The following is a 15,576-nucleotide window of genomic DNA, read 5'->3' as shown; positions in this document are numbered from 1 at the left end:
AAAAGCTCACTGAACTGTGCACACACAGACAGACACAGCAAGTTTTCCTGTTTGCTTTATTTGTTACAAAAAGACGGACCTGGAAAAACATCCTCCAGACATTTGATCATGAATTTCATGAAACTGAAATGTGATATTCCAATCCCCTGACAAACCCAATTTCTAACCCAAGTCAAAAGCAATAAACTGTGTACTTTATAACCTCCCCTCCAACCCCCATGGCTCCATGTCCCTGCAGCCACTTCTTCTTCTTTTACTTGGAGCCTGTGGATAGCAGAGCGATGAGCCCTGAGGAGGCACTGATGGACAGGATGTAGTTGCTGGGAAAGGGCGGGTTAAGGAAAAACAAACAAACAAACAAACAAACAGAGCTGGGTCACAAATCATCCACAACATCAAGGTTGTAAAGTGGGAGTAAAACAGGTCTTTAAAAATGATTTAACAGATATGCATTTGATGATTATGAACACTGACTGTCCACTTAGATCTCATCCTCTCACATAGAAAGCAGACCTGCGCGAGCTTCATCTTTAAGCTAAATTCAGGTCACACAACCATGTAGAACGGAAGAGTTGCACAACTAGTGGCAGAACAAATACAATTGAAAGGATACACAGAGGGGTTGAAGTTCTTGAGCAAGAAAAAGGAGGCGACGATGACGAGAACCAGGAAGAGAGTGTTGTTGTAGAAGATGGAGAAGGTGGTGGCCTCGTAGTCAGCGACCTCGTTTTTCTTCCACAGGATCCTGGTCATAAGGGAGGAAAAAATCTCTTTCATCACCATCAATATACACAGACGAACCTCATGTGTACGTTAACGCTTAGACAGGATATAGTGTGAATTATGCACTATTTAAAAAAAAAAAAAAAAAAAAAAAAAACATTAGAATAACAATTACACTCTTCATTGATTCTAAACTTGCTTCAAGACATGGCCAAACTGCTCTAACGTCCAAAGCTGTTAGTTTGCTGAAGCTAACCTCAAAACAACGAGGCACCACAACACAAAGAACACACGCAGGGTGTTTGCAACATGACCACCATCTCACCTCTCGTCTTTCTCCTTGCGGGACATCTTGCGGTTGTCTGCCTCAGACAACTTCCTGGTTACCTCCTTGGAAACAGCATCCTCACGTTTCTGGGCAACTCTGGAGGACGGGGAGAGAAATTTAGCAGTCATTAAGAGAGCGTAAACTCAAAACGGAGTATTTTGATCACACAGCAGTTCTGTAAACAAATATGTACTGGCAATAACTGTGTGATACACACTAGATTTTCATTTTCTTTCACAGTTTCCTCAATGACTGCTGTACTGCTCGTCAGTTAGGCCGATTCAATAAAGGTCTGAATCAGTGTTACAATAACATGAACGCACTCCAGTTCAGCCCCGGGTATGTTGCGTTTATTGCCCTTACTTGTGTTTGAGCACAAACTTGACGTTCTTATAAGCAAACGCGACCAGGTAGGTGCTGACCAGAGTCATGACGGCATACAGAACTGCAGACTGGACAAGGTCCATGTGCCAGATCCTCCAAAACAGCCCTAGAAAGACACAAACACCCAAAAACACAGTTTTACTCAACTGGTATATAGAAACTCTTAGAAAGAGTATTTGAAAGGGAACACCTAACCTGCACTACCTTAGCACTCCCGTACCTGTTCTCCTTGTACTCTGTCATTTAATGTAGATTTTACAACGCAAGCCAGGGTGTCCTACTGTACAAAAGCTTGAATTTTGTTCTACTTTTATAAGCCATTTTGGACAAAAGCAACTGCTAAATGTGAAAAGAAAACACAGAGCAAAATCAGAACTGATTGCAGTACAATTATATAGAGAAAATAATTGACGATAAAACACAGATTGCTGCCTTTCAGATGCATTATTGTTATATGAACTTCCATATTTGTGTTTAACACGGTGAAAATCTCAGTTTGTGACCAATAAGAATCAGTTACTGAAATATTCCTCCGTAATTTAATACTTATCAATGCAAACGAGAATTGTTGCCAAAGCTAATGGCTTGTTTTGGAACACGTATAAAGAATGCTCATGTGGTTTCAGAGTTTTGGAGGTGATTGTTTGGTCGGTGCAGACTGCATGGAGTGTCCATAAAGCTGCTTGAGTAATGACTGATTCTAGTTGGCAAATGAAAAACAAGGGAAAATTAACTGTAGATTCCTCAGACTGGGCCACAGTTCGATAGTACTTTCTGTATGACATGTTATGGGGTTCTGAGAGTCCCGAATTCCTGTCTTATTAAGGTTTTCCTAAGGTAACCACACTCCACATCAAATGTAGCTAAACGTACTACGAGCTAACTTCGGCTCATTTACAATCACCATTATCGACATTAATAGTTTACAGCACATTAACCTGTCTTTAAAACATTACGAGGCATTTCTTTTCAGTGTAGCTGTTCTGAAAGGCTCATCTTTGGGGTTAGTTTTCTCACTTTTCCTCCTCCAGTGAGTCAGTGTTAGCTGAGCCAGTTAGCGTCTGTGATACTCACAGATGGGGATGGCAGAAACGATGAGTGCATTTCCGTAAAACAAAGCTGTAGACTTTGCTGACAGATTTCTGCTGAAGTCCTGGAGGAGAAGGTCCTCTTCTGACTGCTGCTTGTTGCTACCTTTGGGCGCCATGTCTGTGAAAAGACCGGTCTGTGTGCTGCTCAGCTCTGGACACAAGAGGACTGACACGTCGGTGAATGAGAAGGAAAGGGAAGCGTCAGCATAAACCCGGAAGTACTCCAGCGTCGTCCAGCGGTGTTTAGAAGATGAACGAGGCTTTCTCGCTTACTGCTGCCCCCTGCAGACAGACACAGAAACTGCATCTATGTATAAGTACCGTCATGGCTGCTTTTCTGATGTTTCTACAATTCACCTCTTTATGTGGACTCTTATCAGTTAAAAATGATCTAATTGTTTTATTGTAATGAGCCATCTGAAAAAAGAAAATAAAGATGAGACAACAACAACCATTTCACTTGTTCATTTCGTGTTTTTTGTTTGATTACATTCGTTGTATTATGAACCCTGAACCCTGAACCCTAAAGCACAACTTATTTAAATGATTAAGACCACATTCTAAGATGTCCATTTACATTGCATTTGATACTGGTACGAATTACAAATAAGAATATCAGCAGTTGGAATAAAAAGCTGTTCACCTTAATATGTGCTCATATTTGAAAGTTTTTTATTTTTTGGTTTGCATGCAAACTTTTCGCTGATAACAATATCATACACTCAAGCTGGAAAGACTTCACGAGATTATGCAAAACGTGATTAGTTATCCCAGCATGACTCAAGACTATTCCGAGGAGCCTCCTGTGATGTCAGGGAGGTTTGGCTTTATCAGTTTTCAATTACCCTGCACATGTTCAGAGGGCTTCAGGTCAGGTTACTGTGGAAGAAGTCAGTTAGCAGCACTCATTGGCCCTCTTTGATCCTCGTGAAATTCCTGTGAAACCTTGAGGTGAGTTTGAGCTCACTGTGAGGGTGGAACGTGTCTCTCTCTGACTTCTACTTCCTAACAGTCGAGTCGATTTGCCTGTGTCCAACTCTAAGGTAGGTGAAACAAACAAAGAGATGAAGATTTTAAACACCCTGGTTCGCTGTGTGGTAACATTCTCCTCTTTTTTTGATTACAATCACCCATCTCTTACTGCTATAAATCTCTAATTTGGCTTCATTAGCAAATTTAACTCATATACAAAGTGATATGCAGTTAGTCAACATTAAGTGGCTTCGTTTTCTCTGCTGAGGATTTTTAGAGGTGCTACTCATTCTCTGAGACCGCAACCAGATGGACTTTATTTTGCAGGACCTCTGCTGATCACATTCTATGCCTGAGTGATCAAGTCACTTCTCTATCTCTCTGTGAACAAAGCAAACATATTGATCCCCTGATGATGTGGTCAAATTTTGTCTGCCAGATAGAGCTGATCCAGTTTCTGCTAAATGTTTTAAAGTGTCATGCATTGTCTACTTAAAAGCCTTTAGTCTAACAAAGGCACTGAAAAAGCTTCTGTGTGATTACAATAATGATCAGATTTCAGACACTTTTACTTTTCATGCTGGGTTTCCCCTCTATCGCATAGCTATTCAGGAAGCAATATCTCACTGGAAATATGAGTCATCACTATAGCCGCTGCAAGTAAGCAATAAGTAAAGCAGGTTGGTTTACTTCATCCATTGGTGATCACATCAAATCCATTTGAATATTGCCTCAATGGAAAGACACAACTCAAGAAAATCTGACCTTTTGTACAGTGGAGTAAACATGGATAATGGCAGAGATTTATTTCAGATTGATTACTGGCCAACAAATAGCGCAGAATCTTTAATCCTTTATTCTACATGTCAACCGGATAATGTTTCTCAGACGCGTCTCCATCCTCAAGCTCTTTGATAGTTTCCTGGTGTAGGTGTAACATTTCTTAGACTTGCCAAACATTGTAAATGATATTCAACAGACAGTTTAAGTAGCTCTATGGAAATGAAAAAAGTCCCTCCTAACCCTAGAAAGTTTAAATGTATCACTTTCCTTCCTGATTGACCTTTCGTGACATTTCTGTTTTGAGTTTAAGTGCTTTCAACAACTTAAACAGAAAACACAAATATGCTTCCAGCATGGTTTATAGATCTTAAAACCTGGGAAAAGAAAATCTAACATCCATCTGTTGTCTGTTGAAAAAATTAAAATCTCTCTGGATTATTCTCACTGACTTAACATCACATAGTTAAGATAAAAAATAGCTCTCATTTTGCAGGATTCATCTTTAAAGGAACTTAGGGTCTTAGCACCGGATGCTCACACAATTTGATAGTTTGATAAATAATCTCTGAGACTTCTTTATTCAAGCTGGCGTTCAAGCAAGTACTTGTAGGATTCGCATTTTGCCCACTAGAGGTCAACATCTACCTTCTTCTATTTATTCATGGGCAGGCTCTTCGTGCAGATCTGCAGGTCTTGAATTATCAGAATTCCACGACTCTTGTTTAACGTTTTGCGATTTTTCGAGAGTCAACAGAACATTTTTCAGTGAGAAGGTTTATCAATTTCTTTTTTTTTTTAAATCACTGAATGATTTTCAGCATCAAGGCAGATGTTTGGGATGAAATCTTTGCAGGCAATGGCGATAAGCAAATATTATCCCGTCCTGAAACAAAATCTCAATCTCATTGATCAGCAAAGAGAATTAGACTTCCCTCAACCTCATAGCACTCTGCAGATGGTCTCCTTCTGAGTGAACACACATACTCAAAATCCTATTTTAAACTCTTCCCCCTCACATCCTCATCTGACAAATGTGTCATGGTCTATGGTGTGCGTTTGAGTGTGACCATGCAGCCACAGATGCATGAGCCATTAAGGGATGAGCCTCTTCAAAAGTCCCTTCCTTTCCTTATCCCAACCAAGCCTTTCACACGCCTGCCGCTGGGGACGTTTCAGGACAGTAGAAAGAAAAAATAAAAAGAAAGAAAATGAAACAGACAGATATTCGTTCTGTTGCTGCAGCTGCCACACTGCTTAACCCCCTGCTGAGCTATTTTTCTTTCCTATTCAGTGGCAGCAAGCTGCATGCGTGTGCAACTGAGTGAGCGTATTTGTTTGAGTGTGTGCTTGAACGTATTGCGGACGGGCAGGTTCGCGTGATGTCCCTGTCTTTAAATGGGGATAGAGCTTAGGGATTAACTTTGCACTTCAGGGGTGCAGGAAGGAGGCAAAGCGGAGGAGCAGGGGGGAGGCAGAGATGCCAAAAGCCCTGCCAGCGCTACTGAGTGCCTGGCAAGACTGGTGATCTCTCTCCCTCATGCTTATGTCTGTGACTGCCAGATTACTTTGGCTTTGGTGACATCATAGACTAATCCACTAAAGGGCAAAACACGTTTAAACTGACCACCCCATCTGGAGAGAAAAAAATTGAATACCGTCTTAATAGGGCAGCTAGCCTGGCAGTGCTGTTACATTTAAGCTACCTCTGATTGCACCCTAAGGAGCATTTATGACATATCACCTGTTGGAATAGTGAAATTATTATTATTTTTTTTAATTTCTCATCACCTGAAGCAAAGCTCTAGGAGACCTAGCTTTATATCTTACATCTGCTCAGCACTGTACACTTTGTAAAAATATCTGTAATGTGACACTGACAATCTAATACAGTGAGAGCAGCAGGACTGTTTACTTTTTCATTTGTTTTTTTAAACAGTTTTGCAGTACTTATGAGCCACTCCCCATGTCTTTACATTTTGCTTCCTTGGACTCAAACTTTCTATTTGTACTTTCTGTATCTATTACAGTTCTCCATGCTTTATGAAGGCCTTTAATTCATTTATTTTTTTTTTTACATTGGCTGCTTTTTCACAAATTGCACATTCTGTCCTCAGACCTCAGACCATTTTCAGAGGAATGTGCTTTTTTGTTTGTAAGCCACTTTATAGAAAAGCATCTAACTCAAGGGATGAACCAGTGCTGTGTCTACACAAAGCAGACAACTAAATCAAAGAAAAAACAGCTAAACTGTTACTTTTGTCACTTTGTTACTAGTAGCCTTTTGCAAAGAGAAATCATTTGTACCAATTTTCTTTAGATGCAAATATTTAAAAAAAAATCCACAGATAACACAGTTTGAGAGGGAATAAATACTATATCAGCATCAGCAAGGGGATTATTAAAGAGCGGTTACTTCGGCACAGTGTGCAGTTTTTCCTTAAAGAGCTTGAGGAAGTGGAGAACAAAACAAGAAGTGGCAGGCGTAAAAGACTATCTTCAGCAGATGAACAGTATCCATAAGGGAAGTTCTTAAGAAATTGTTTTTTAAAATATCCAGCAAAGACCCAACAGGGTATGAGGGTTGCATCTGGGCCTTCAGTTGATCCATCAACTCAATCCTCGCTCAGAGATGGTCTCCATGGAAGGGTGGCTGTCAAGAAGCCATTCTTAAGAAAAGGAATCAGGGAGTAAAGGCTGAGGTAAGCCAAATGACACAAGAACTGGACTGAAAATCAGTGGCAAGGGATGAATTCTCCCCAGAGCCCGGACCACAACATTGCTGAAGCAGTTTGGGATTATTTTGACAAGAAATGAAGCAACAAGCAGCAGATATTCAACGTAGAGCCTTAGAGTTTCTTAGCTTTAGCCAGACGTTAAATTCTTATATCAGCAAACAACCGGCGGCACAACGATACAATAAAAAATCCCATTAACATGAGCTGAGATAGAGTCACAAATAAAGAGATTTATTGGATATGACCAATGGATTTAAAACAAAAGTGGTCATAAGTCATTTTCCACAGTTTTGGATGTTATGTCATTCCCTTACCACAGCAAAAACAATTCACTAATAGTACAAAGCAAACCTAAGCAGGAGTGCGGTCAGACTGCATCATCTGCCTTCTGAAGGGAAAAAAGAGGAACGTCACTCTTTTTCTTTTTTTAAAATCACAAACATGTGGCATTAAAGATCCTAAGTTAGGGGTTTAGGGGAGAGTTCACAGTTTGTTTGTTTTTTTTCATGATTGAGAATATTTGGTTTTCTAAAGTTCCTCTTTTATATGGTCCCAACGAGTATTCTGACACAACACTATTTTGCTAGCTGCAGCTGGAGAGGAGCTGATGTTTGAACTTGTGACAACAGTCAACTGTTATAACACACTGAAATACTTCCCCAGTGTCTTTTTCAAATATAGCTCATCTCCCAAAAATAAACTATTTTCAGTGACGCTACAACTAAACAGCTTACGTTGCTAGTATATTTAAATTATTCTAAGTCATCACTTGGCACTGCTTTGCAGAGTTAGCAATAAACATAAATAAAAAAAGCTAATGCTGACACTGACACTCACGCTTAGTTATGGAAAACTAGGCACATGCTTTTAAAAGTCAAGTAGAATAGCTAAATCCCACAAGTTTTTGAAACTGAAATGTTGTCAAAATAAACCTAAATGGCCACGATGAGGGAAGCTGCAACAACCAACATAGTCTCATGATAATGTGTGAAATATGTGTAAACGCTACAGTGCATTTATTTTCACATCAAGGTTGTGAAATTTCAGCAAGACTGTAGTCTCTATTGACTGAAAGTCCACGTGTGATAGAGTGTTGGACAGTTAATAGTGAAAGTTAACCCAGGAGACAAAAGTTCATCTTCTGTGTGTGCTGTGACATTAAACATCTTTTCAGATACTGGGAGAAATGGACAAACGGTGCAAAGGTCCGCCATGTCTGCTGCAGTGGACGTTTTAACACCCTGTGTAGACAAATCAAGATTTTGGTGGACAAAACTTGCACTTCTTTCACACAGATACATTCAAAGTTGTGAAAGTCTAAATTTTCCAAGAAAGGTATTGGAAAAAAAAGATGAAAAATGAAGTACAGTTCAGTACAAGCCCTTCAGTTTAATTATCTTATCATTTTCACTTATTACTCATTTAGATTTAGGAAACAAAACACATTTGGTCAACCAAACTAACTTGCTAGGTTTAAGAAAAGATGCAAATGGTTTGAATGGAGCATTTCACAATGTTTGCCTCTTGTTAAACCTTTTTAGCCACTGCACTAAAAAAACACCTCTGGAAAGTGTAGCCAACACACAGTTTCACTATTCTGTGGTGTGAAGGTGTGTAACCTCATTTCTCGTTGTGAGACTGGGCTTTAACATTTCTTAAATATTCACAGAGGAGCAAAAGAGCAGGAAATATCATCCCACCCGAGTCAGCTGCATTTTGGTAAACAAGTCCGTGGGGTTTTCTCATGGGCCATGTTGGCTATTCATTTCTAGAGCCAGCAGTTGTTATTGGGATTACGTGGCAGTCCAACGACAGAAAATATGTGCTCGAATAGAAGTTGGACAGAGTTCAATGTGCGACCAATTTTTAATGTCACAAGTGGACAGAAGTGGTAATAATCAGTACAGCTTTCATCCAGAAAGTGTAATAGCTAAGATGGGCCACAGATACGTTACAGTTTCACAGTAAAGCCTCAAAAACTGTAAAATATTTTCAGTGCTAAAAAAACATACCTACATTCGCCTTTAAAAATTGTGACACGTTGACGTATTTTTCACTTTCCTATGTCACTGTCAGTCACGATCGGTTAGATTTACTCGTCAAAGATACATGCTTTGATTTGGAAATTGAAAATGACATAGTTTGGGTTTTCCATCATATTATTGTGAGAGTATAAGGAGTTGCATTTTTTTTTTAACCTTTACTGGACAATCATAGCAATTACACATTCTAGAGTTACACAATCTCACAGCTGAACGTGTAGCAGCTAAGTTGGTCCACATAGGAAAATGGGCCATCTTTTGTTGCTGTGTGAGGATGTTGGCACATGTGATATAAGTTAATAACTATTAGGTGGAAAGAGGGATTTGGAAGATGCCATTGTTCCTTCCACTTGAGACCACTGGCTTGACTCCCACTCAGCACAATGTTTCCCACAGTCTTTTGACTTTTCTACGTCCTCTCCTACTTGTGATTCCTTTCTTTTTCACTCTGCTGTCCCCCACAAATGGTTAGAGATAGATGTCAAAAATACATGGTTCACGTTACACATTAATACTCTAATACTCATTCCTTATAAATAATTACAATGTTTCTGGTGAGACTGTACTGTCAGGGCTGACTCTGGGCTGGGTACCAAGTTAAGGTCAGCAGGTTCTTCCTGATAAAGTTAATTTTGTTTTTATTTATTGCATTTTTCCTTTATTTCATTTAGAACAGACACACGGGAAACATGTGATTTATGTATGTTAACCTTTAGGCTACGGGGGCACCTGTCACCAGCATAGTGCACCAACTGTAAGTAGTCTCTACATCACCAAGCCTCCGGCACTACATTCCTCAACAATCTGCCACTTTCTGGTGTGACAGGGCCTTGATTGTTTTTTAGGGCATAAAGACATCGGGGAAAACATCGACCCAACCACGCGAGTACGCCCAGCAGCTCCACACTCACCCATATGTCTCCCCACTAACAGACATTTGCTCAGACATGGTTGCGTGTTTCTCCACTCCTATCTCCTTTTCATCCGGTGATTTATGCTTCCCCTTCGGCTCAAAGGCACAGAATTAAACGTGAAATGGTGAAGGTGGGTGCGGAAGGTGGAGGGCATGGATGGAGGGTGGAGGGGTGGGGATCTCTCAGAGAGAAAAAAAGAGGAGGAAAAGGAGGGAAATATTTGTCTTTTCAAAGGATGCTGGACATGTGTTTACACTTTGGGCCGACTTTCACCATAAATAGTTTCCTCTGCCTCAGGGTTGCGCGCTTGCATGTTAACCTCCATACGAGCATGTGTGTGTAAGTGTGTATGAGTGAGACAGACAGAGGGGAAAATGTGGTGGGTTAAAAGCAATGAAGTTTCGTTTTATGATTTTGTAGGAGTCAAAATATGTGTTGTAATGCTGAGATATGTTTTTGTGCAAATGCGCGTGAGAACGACACAAAAGATTCTCGACCATTTATCATACATAGATAGAGTTTGCACTGAAAATAATGACAGAACTTTCTAAAAATAGTCATGAAATCATCATTAAACATCTGCCACTGGTGACAGGATTTACTTTGTTCCCATGCAGTCACATCCTGTTTAAAAATAATTTCTGAATCGAGTATCATTTCCAACTTTTGAAGCCTATTTCTAGAAAATTCCTTGTAACCAAAGGGCACCAGAGGCACAGTTATGTAAAAAAAATGTAGATAAAAAAGAAGAAGAAGTTATCTTTACTGTGTTTATATGTTTTCCAATTGATGACGCATGTGATGGTGTTTGAATCGTATTGTAGATGTGGTGGTGTAGCAGCAATCTGGCAGAAATTATTTATTGGGTCAGCTAGACCCAGGCATGAAGACAGACTGTGATGACACAGGCCTTAGCTTCCAAAATTAGCAGAGTTATGGTGACCCTCCAGACAGAGCTCAGTCCCAAAACAAATGCTGACATGGTTCTATTCCTTCACTCCAAAAACTCCCAGATTTCACAGCGTCCCCATATGGAAACAAACTGATGAGATTATACTGCTCTGTTTTAGTGTGGACACACAGAGGGAGAGAAGCGGAGGCCCGGCAGTCATCACTGGAATATTATTGTGGGAAGTTATATCCTTAAACAAATCAAATAATGTGAACATTTTGCACAGAACATTGTGTGTGTTTAGCTCATGTCCATAGACACGAAGGCTAACCTGCTGCCAAGTTGGTTTCTCACAGAAGCAGAGCAAGAGCAGAAGATGTTGACATTTTGGCAGAGGAGGGAAGCTGCTGTTCCATCTGCATCTGAAAGGTCACTGCAGTGGGTTTTAGAGCACGGTGTGTGTCTGACTGTGTGTACGTGCGCTACAGTGCCTGCCAAAAGCAATGTGTTTAATGTGTGTGCCTTTCTCATCAATTCTGTGTGAAAAGAGCAGAGGAGGGCTATAAACAAAGATGCTGGAAGTGTTGGGCATAGCACAAACAAAATAGTAGGAATCCACCCCCCACCTCTCTCACCGAAACACACATGACATTCACACATTCTTGCTTTGAAGATGTTTATACGAACTATGTGGGGAATCGGCTTGCAGCATTTTTGGTAAAACAGGCCTAAACAGATACTCCTGATCATCCTTCGAGAAGGGCTACACATGCCTCTCAAAAGATGGCAGTAATCTAATTTTGAAGATCATTTTTAGTCTTTTGTCAGGTGACCTAAAGAATCTAATCTTTTCTTGCATTCCAAAATTTATTTAGCTCTAAACTAGATTTGGTTGTTTAACACTCCGATATGTTCACCAGCTAACTGCTAACCTTGCTAACTTTGTGGCCTTTAGTTCCAAAAAGATATTCAGCTGGATAAACAGAGCCATCCAGTAAAACAAATGCTTGCTGCGGCTGAGAATAATCATTGAGCATAGGAAATATCAAACAAAACAATGCAGCCCTGAAATTTCCTGCACATTTTCAGGAGGCAACGTGAGAGAACAAATGTGATTTGCCTCTGACGCACCAGCATTTGTACAGAGTTTACCCAGCCAGCTTCTTTATATGAACTCAAGAAAGTGTCTGAATGAGTCCATGTGTGACTAGAGCAGGTAGCAGAAAATTCCACCCAGGCTCCACTCCACAAGATTTTCCATTGTGACAACACAGCCGAGGAGGAGAGTCTCCTGCTGTGGAGTGCATTCGTGAACTGGGAGTAAAGTCTGTACCTGTCTGTTGGGAAATTCTCTTGTATTCCTGTTTGAGAATGGCTATAGATATTGTTTCTTAGCGGTTTAGCTTTGCCACCAGTAGCATTTTATTAAAATTGTTCACATAAAAATATGTCAGCTGATTTGAGCCATGACAAAATGGCCATTGTTTCTTCTTAAAGGTTTCATTGAAGTTGTAGTGACCTTTTTTTAAAATACAGTGGAGAGATGGCAGCAAAGTAGGATGACATCCAGCAAATTTTGGATAGCGAGAACAAATGAAACCTTTTGAGCTTTGAGAAAAGGCAGGCATTTGTTCCATTCATGGTTGACTAACACAGTTGTGAGAGCAGCTGGTGGTGAACTGGTATCAAATGACACAAACTGTGGTGGCTCAAAAGAAGAAACCTTTTGTATCAATATGTTGGGAGGGCTCGATTTAACTATGATCTCCGTGCTATGTTGTTGAGGAGGCTTCACAGGTGATCTACTTTTGTCGAAGCAGCTGAAATGATCTGTTTCCCAAATATGTGGCCTCCCTTTCAGAGTGGTATCTGTCCTGGTAGAGTGGAATGATCCTTTACAGCCGTGTGGTTACAGGGCTCTCATGATCCACACCAAGCCTCATATTTATACTGAAAGACTCAGACGCACTTATGTAACCACAGACACGCTTTTCACAGTCTCAAAGATAATACACGAATAAACACAGCTTAGGTAACAGTGTCAGGGTGATTTATTGATCTATAACAAGACAAATGTACCCTGTATGAGTATGTTTGAAGTGTGAAGAGCCACAAGTTTAGTCAGACTTTACACACTTGGGTGTGAGAGCTAAGTTTTGCGTTTTTGGAATTAATTCAAACTCTTTCAAGCAGGATGTCAGATGTGCTGCTTATGATGCTCGTGGATGAAATATCGAGGTGCAAAGAATGCAGTTGAGTGACTTTACATTTGCATCTTTGTTTTAAAGGAAAGTCTTTTTGGTCTCACTGGATGCTACACTCATGAACTATCACTATTCCCATATGTGAGACTGTGATTCTCCTCTGTAGCAGTTGATAAGTCTGTAAAGTTCCCATTCAGGTGGAATTTGTGGAGTGATGGTAGGTGCCTTTTACTTTTCCACAGAATACATCTTTTTAAATGAAGTTTTTGTGAAAATGGAAAGTAGCTGGATTCTTTGATTGTGTTTGCACACAGCTGTGCAGCTTAATACATCCTGAATATGTCTACAACGACTCCAAAACTCCCCCGTTACAAATCTGATGGAATCTAATGGCATCTGTGAGAAGCAAGTCCAATCAACAAAGATCCCAAGCCACAACCCACAGAATTCTAACTGTCTAACGCTAACTTCTCTATACCAAACACCCCAGTGTTATCATGACGCTATGGTTCATCAGCTTATGTACAAACACGTTGCAGTGAACATTCCTGGCGTGTTTGTGATTGCCATATGGCAATCGAGAATGATCAAACATGTAGCTGGAGAACATATGTGAGATTACAAGAATTCCTCCAAGGTACACTGTGTGTCTGAACGACTACATATAAAAAGCAGGATCAAATCTGGAGAACTGCTGCTGCAGACCGACAGTCTGATTCTATCACAGAAGCCATCAATCTTCGATTTCTTTAACTTGACACGCTCTTAGTTACAAAGGAATTAATGTTGTCTATCCTGTGTGCAGAATGTTTAATCTACCGTTTGGCAGATCCTTTATGAGATGCACCCTTTTTTTTTTTTTACAGTTGTGGCATCATAAAGGCAGGTCCTCCAGTCACAACAATGCTTGTTCATACCCTTAAATATGACCCAGAACAAACTGGAACAAAATCTGAATTATGTATATGAACGTTTCCTCGTCAGTGCAGACTTCTTTCTCAAGTCTTATGTTTAAGAAGCTACAAAGTCCTCAGAAGGAAGTAGATGCTGCGGCTACATGCAATGCTCTGAAGCATACACCTTTGTGTAACACAAGATCTGGACCAATTTATGACATCTGTTGTTTCACCACTGACTCACATTCAATCAATACTACAACAGCAATTTACACAAGCCCCTTTGGGACTTCCTGGCTAGGTTTAGACAATAACATTGGTTCAGGTTAGAAAACCATAATGTTTAGGGCTAAAATACAATCTCAAAACAGTGTGATCATCACCTTTGTGCATGCCATTATGCTGGTTGTCATGGTTACTTGTAAACACAACACGTTACAACAAAACTTTATCACTTCCTGGTTTGCCTTTCGGCAACAGGATCCTTTTTGAGGTTAGAAATGAAAACTACACAGGAGTTGTTGGAAAACGGTCACGGATAGGGCTAAAATACACACTTACAACACGACTGTCACCCTCTTGGACGCCATTGTCACACTTTACACGCTATTGCTCTCATGTTCAGGAGAAGAGATGCAACTATAGATCTTATTCGGAAAAGAGCTGATGCACATCATGAATTACTCACGACAATAACTCTCACACTCAAGCCCCCAAGAAAATTAACACAAGGTTGATGGAAATATGACCTGACATAAAATATGATCTATTGATTCGTGGCTTTGGGCATGACACGCAAGCCTGCTTATGAAGAGGAAAAAAGTTTGCTTTGGGAAACCCAAGGTTGCGTCTTACTGGGATCTGAATTTGTATGGACACCAAACATGGTTTGACCTGGTTTTCGTTGACACATCAATATTTGAAATAAATACACCAAAAATAAACCAAAAAAATGTATCAATCGGCTATTTCGAACAGGATGTTTTTTTTATAAACTTTACAGGTTTAAAACCTTTTCAATAAAATATTATTGAATTATTAAAAATGTCATTGTATTTATCACATAGCCTCAACACCAACTCATCTCCTTAAAGATTATGGGCTTGAATTATACGTACTTACATACTGATGACATATTTTTTACACATGAGAAAAAAAACACACTCGTCTCTGCTCTACGGCCTGAAATCTTCACCCTGGTGTTCCGTACTGTTGTTCTGTATCTAGCTGTGCGTTCATCCAGTCTTTTTTGTGTATGTCTATCCTAGATCAAAGGCATTCCCTCCGAATGAAAACTCTGGTCTTATGACACGCAGCTGGCAGGCACTACATTCGTGAGGTCTGCTTGTTAATCGCCACTATTGGCTCCTGTGTGTCAAGTGGTAGCCATCATCGTAAGCGACTAATGGCTTGGTAATAAAAACCCATTAGCATTCAATCTGCACATGTGTATGCACGTGAGATTGGGACTAAAGAAGTACTTGGAAGAAGTACTTATTCGCTGGTGAGCCATTTAGATCATTTGTTCAAGATGCATTTGTTAATCTGTGTTTATTCCCCTTTCACTGAGAGAGGATGACATAATGTGCTCATAAGCAACTTCCTGGGGCAG

General features: G+C 40.1%; 1 protein-coding gene across 1 annotated transcript; it reads right to left on the bottom strand.

Annotated features, from left to right (window-relative positions):
- Nucleotides 1-39: 39 nt before the first annotated feature.
- On the bottom strand, nucleotides 40-2,734 carry ssr3 (signal sequence receptor, gamma). The gene is made up of 5 exons (XM_075473715.1): nucleotides 2,510-2,734; nucleotides 1,415-1,541; nucleotides 1,049-1,147; nucleotides 614-745; nucleotides 40-320 (listed from the first exon to the last, which is right to left on the bottom strand). Exons 1-5 carry the CDS (start codon nucleotides 2,640-2,642, stop codon nucleotides 254-256), a joined length of 558 nt encoding a protein of 185 aa, XP_075329830.1. The 5' UTR covers nucleotides 2,643-2,734; the 3' UTR covers nucleotides 40-253.
- Nucleotides 2,735-15,576: the final 12,842 nt, after the last annotated feature.

This window comes from Odontesthes bonariensis, chromosome 9 (assembly GCF_027942865.1).
Source record: "Odontesthes bonariensis isolate fOdoBon6 chromosome 9, fOdoBon6.hap1, whole genome shotgun sequence".
NCBI classification, from domain to species: Eukaryota; Metazoa; Chordata; class Actinopteri; order Atheriniformes; family Atherinopsidae; genus Odontesthes; species Odontesthes bonariensis.
This window is presented reverse-complemented; position numbering and strand designations above follow the sequence as displayed.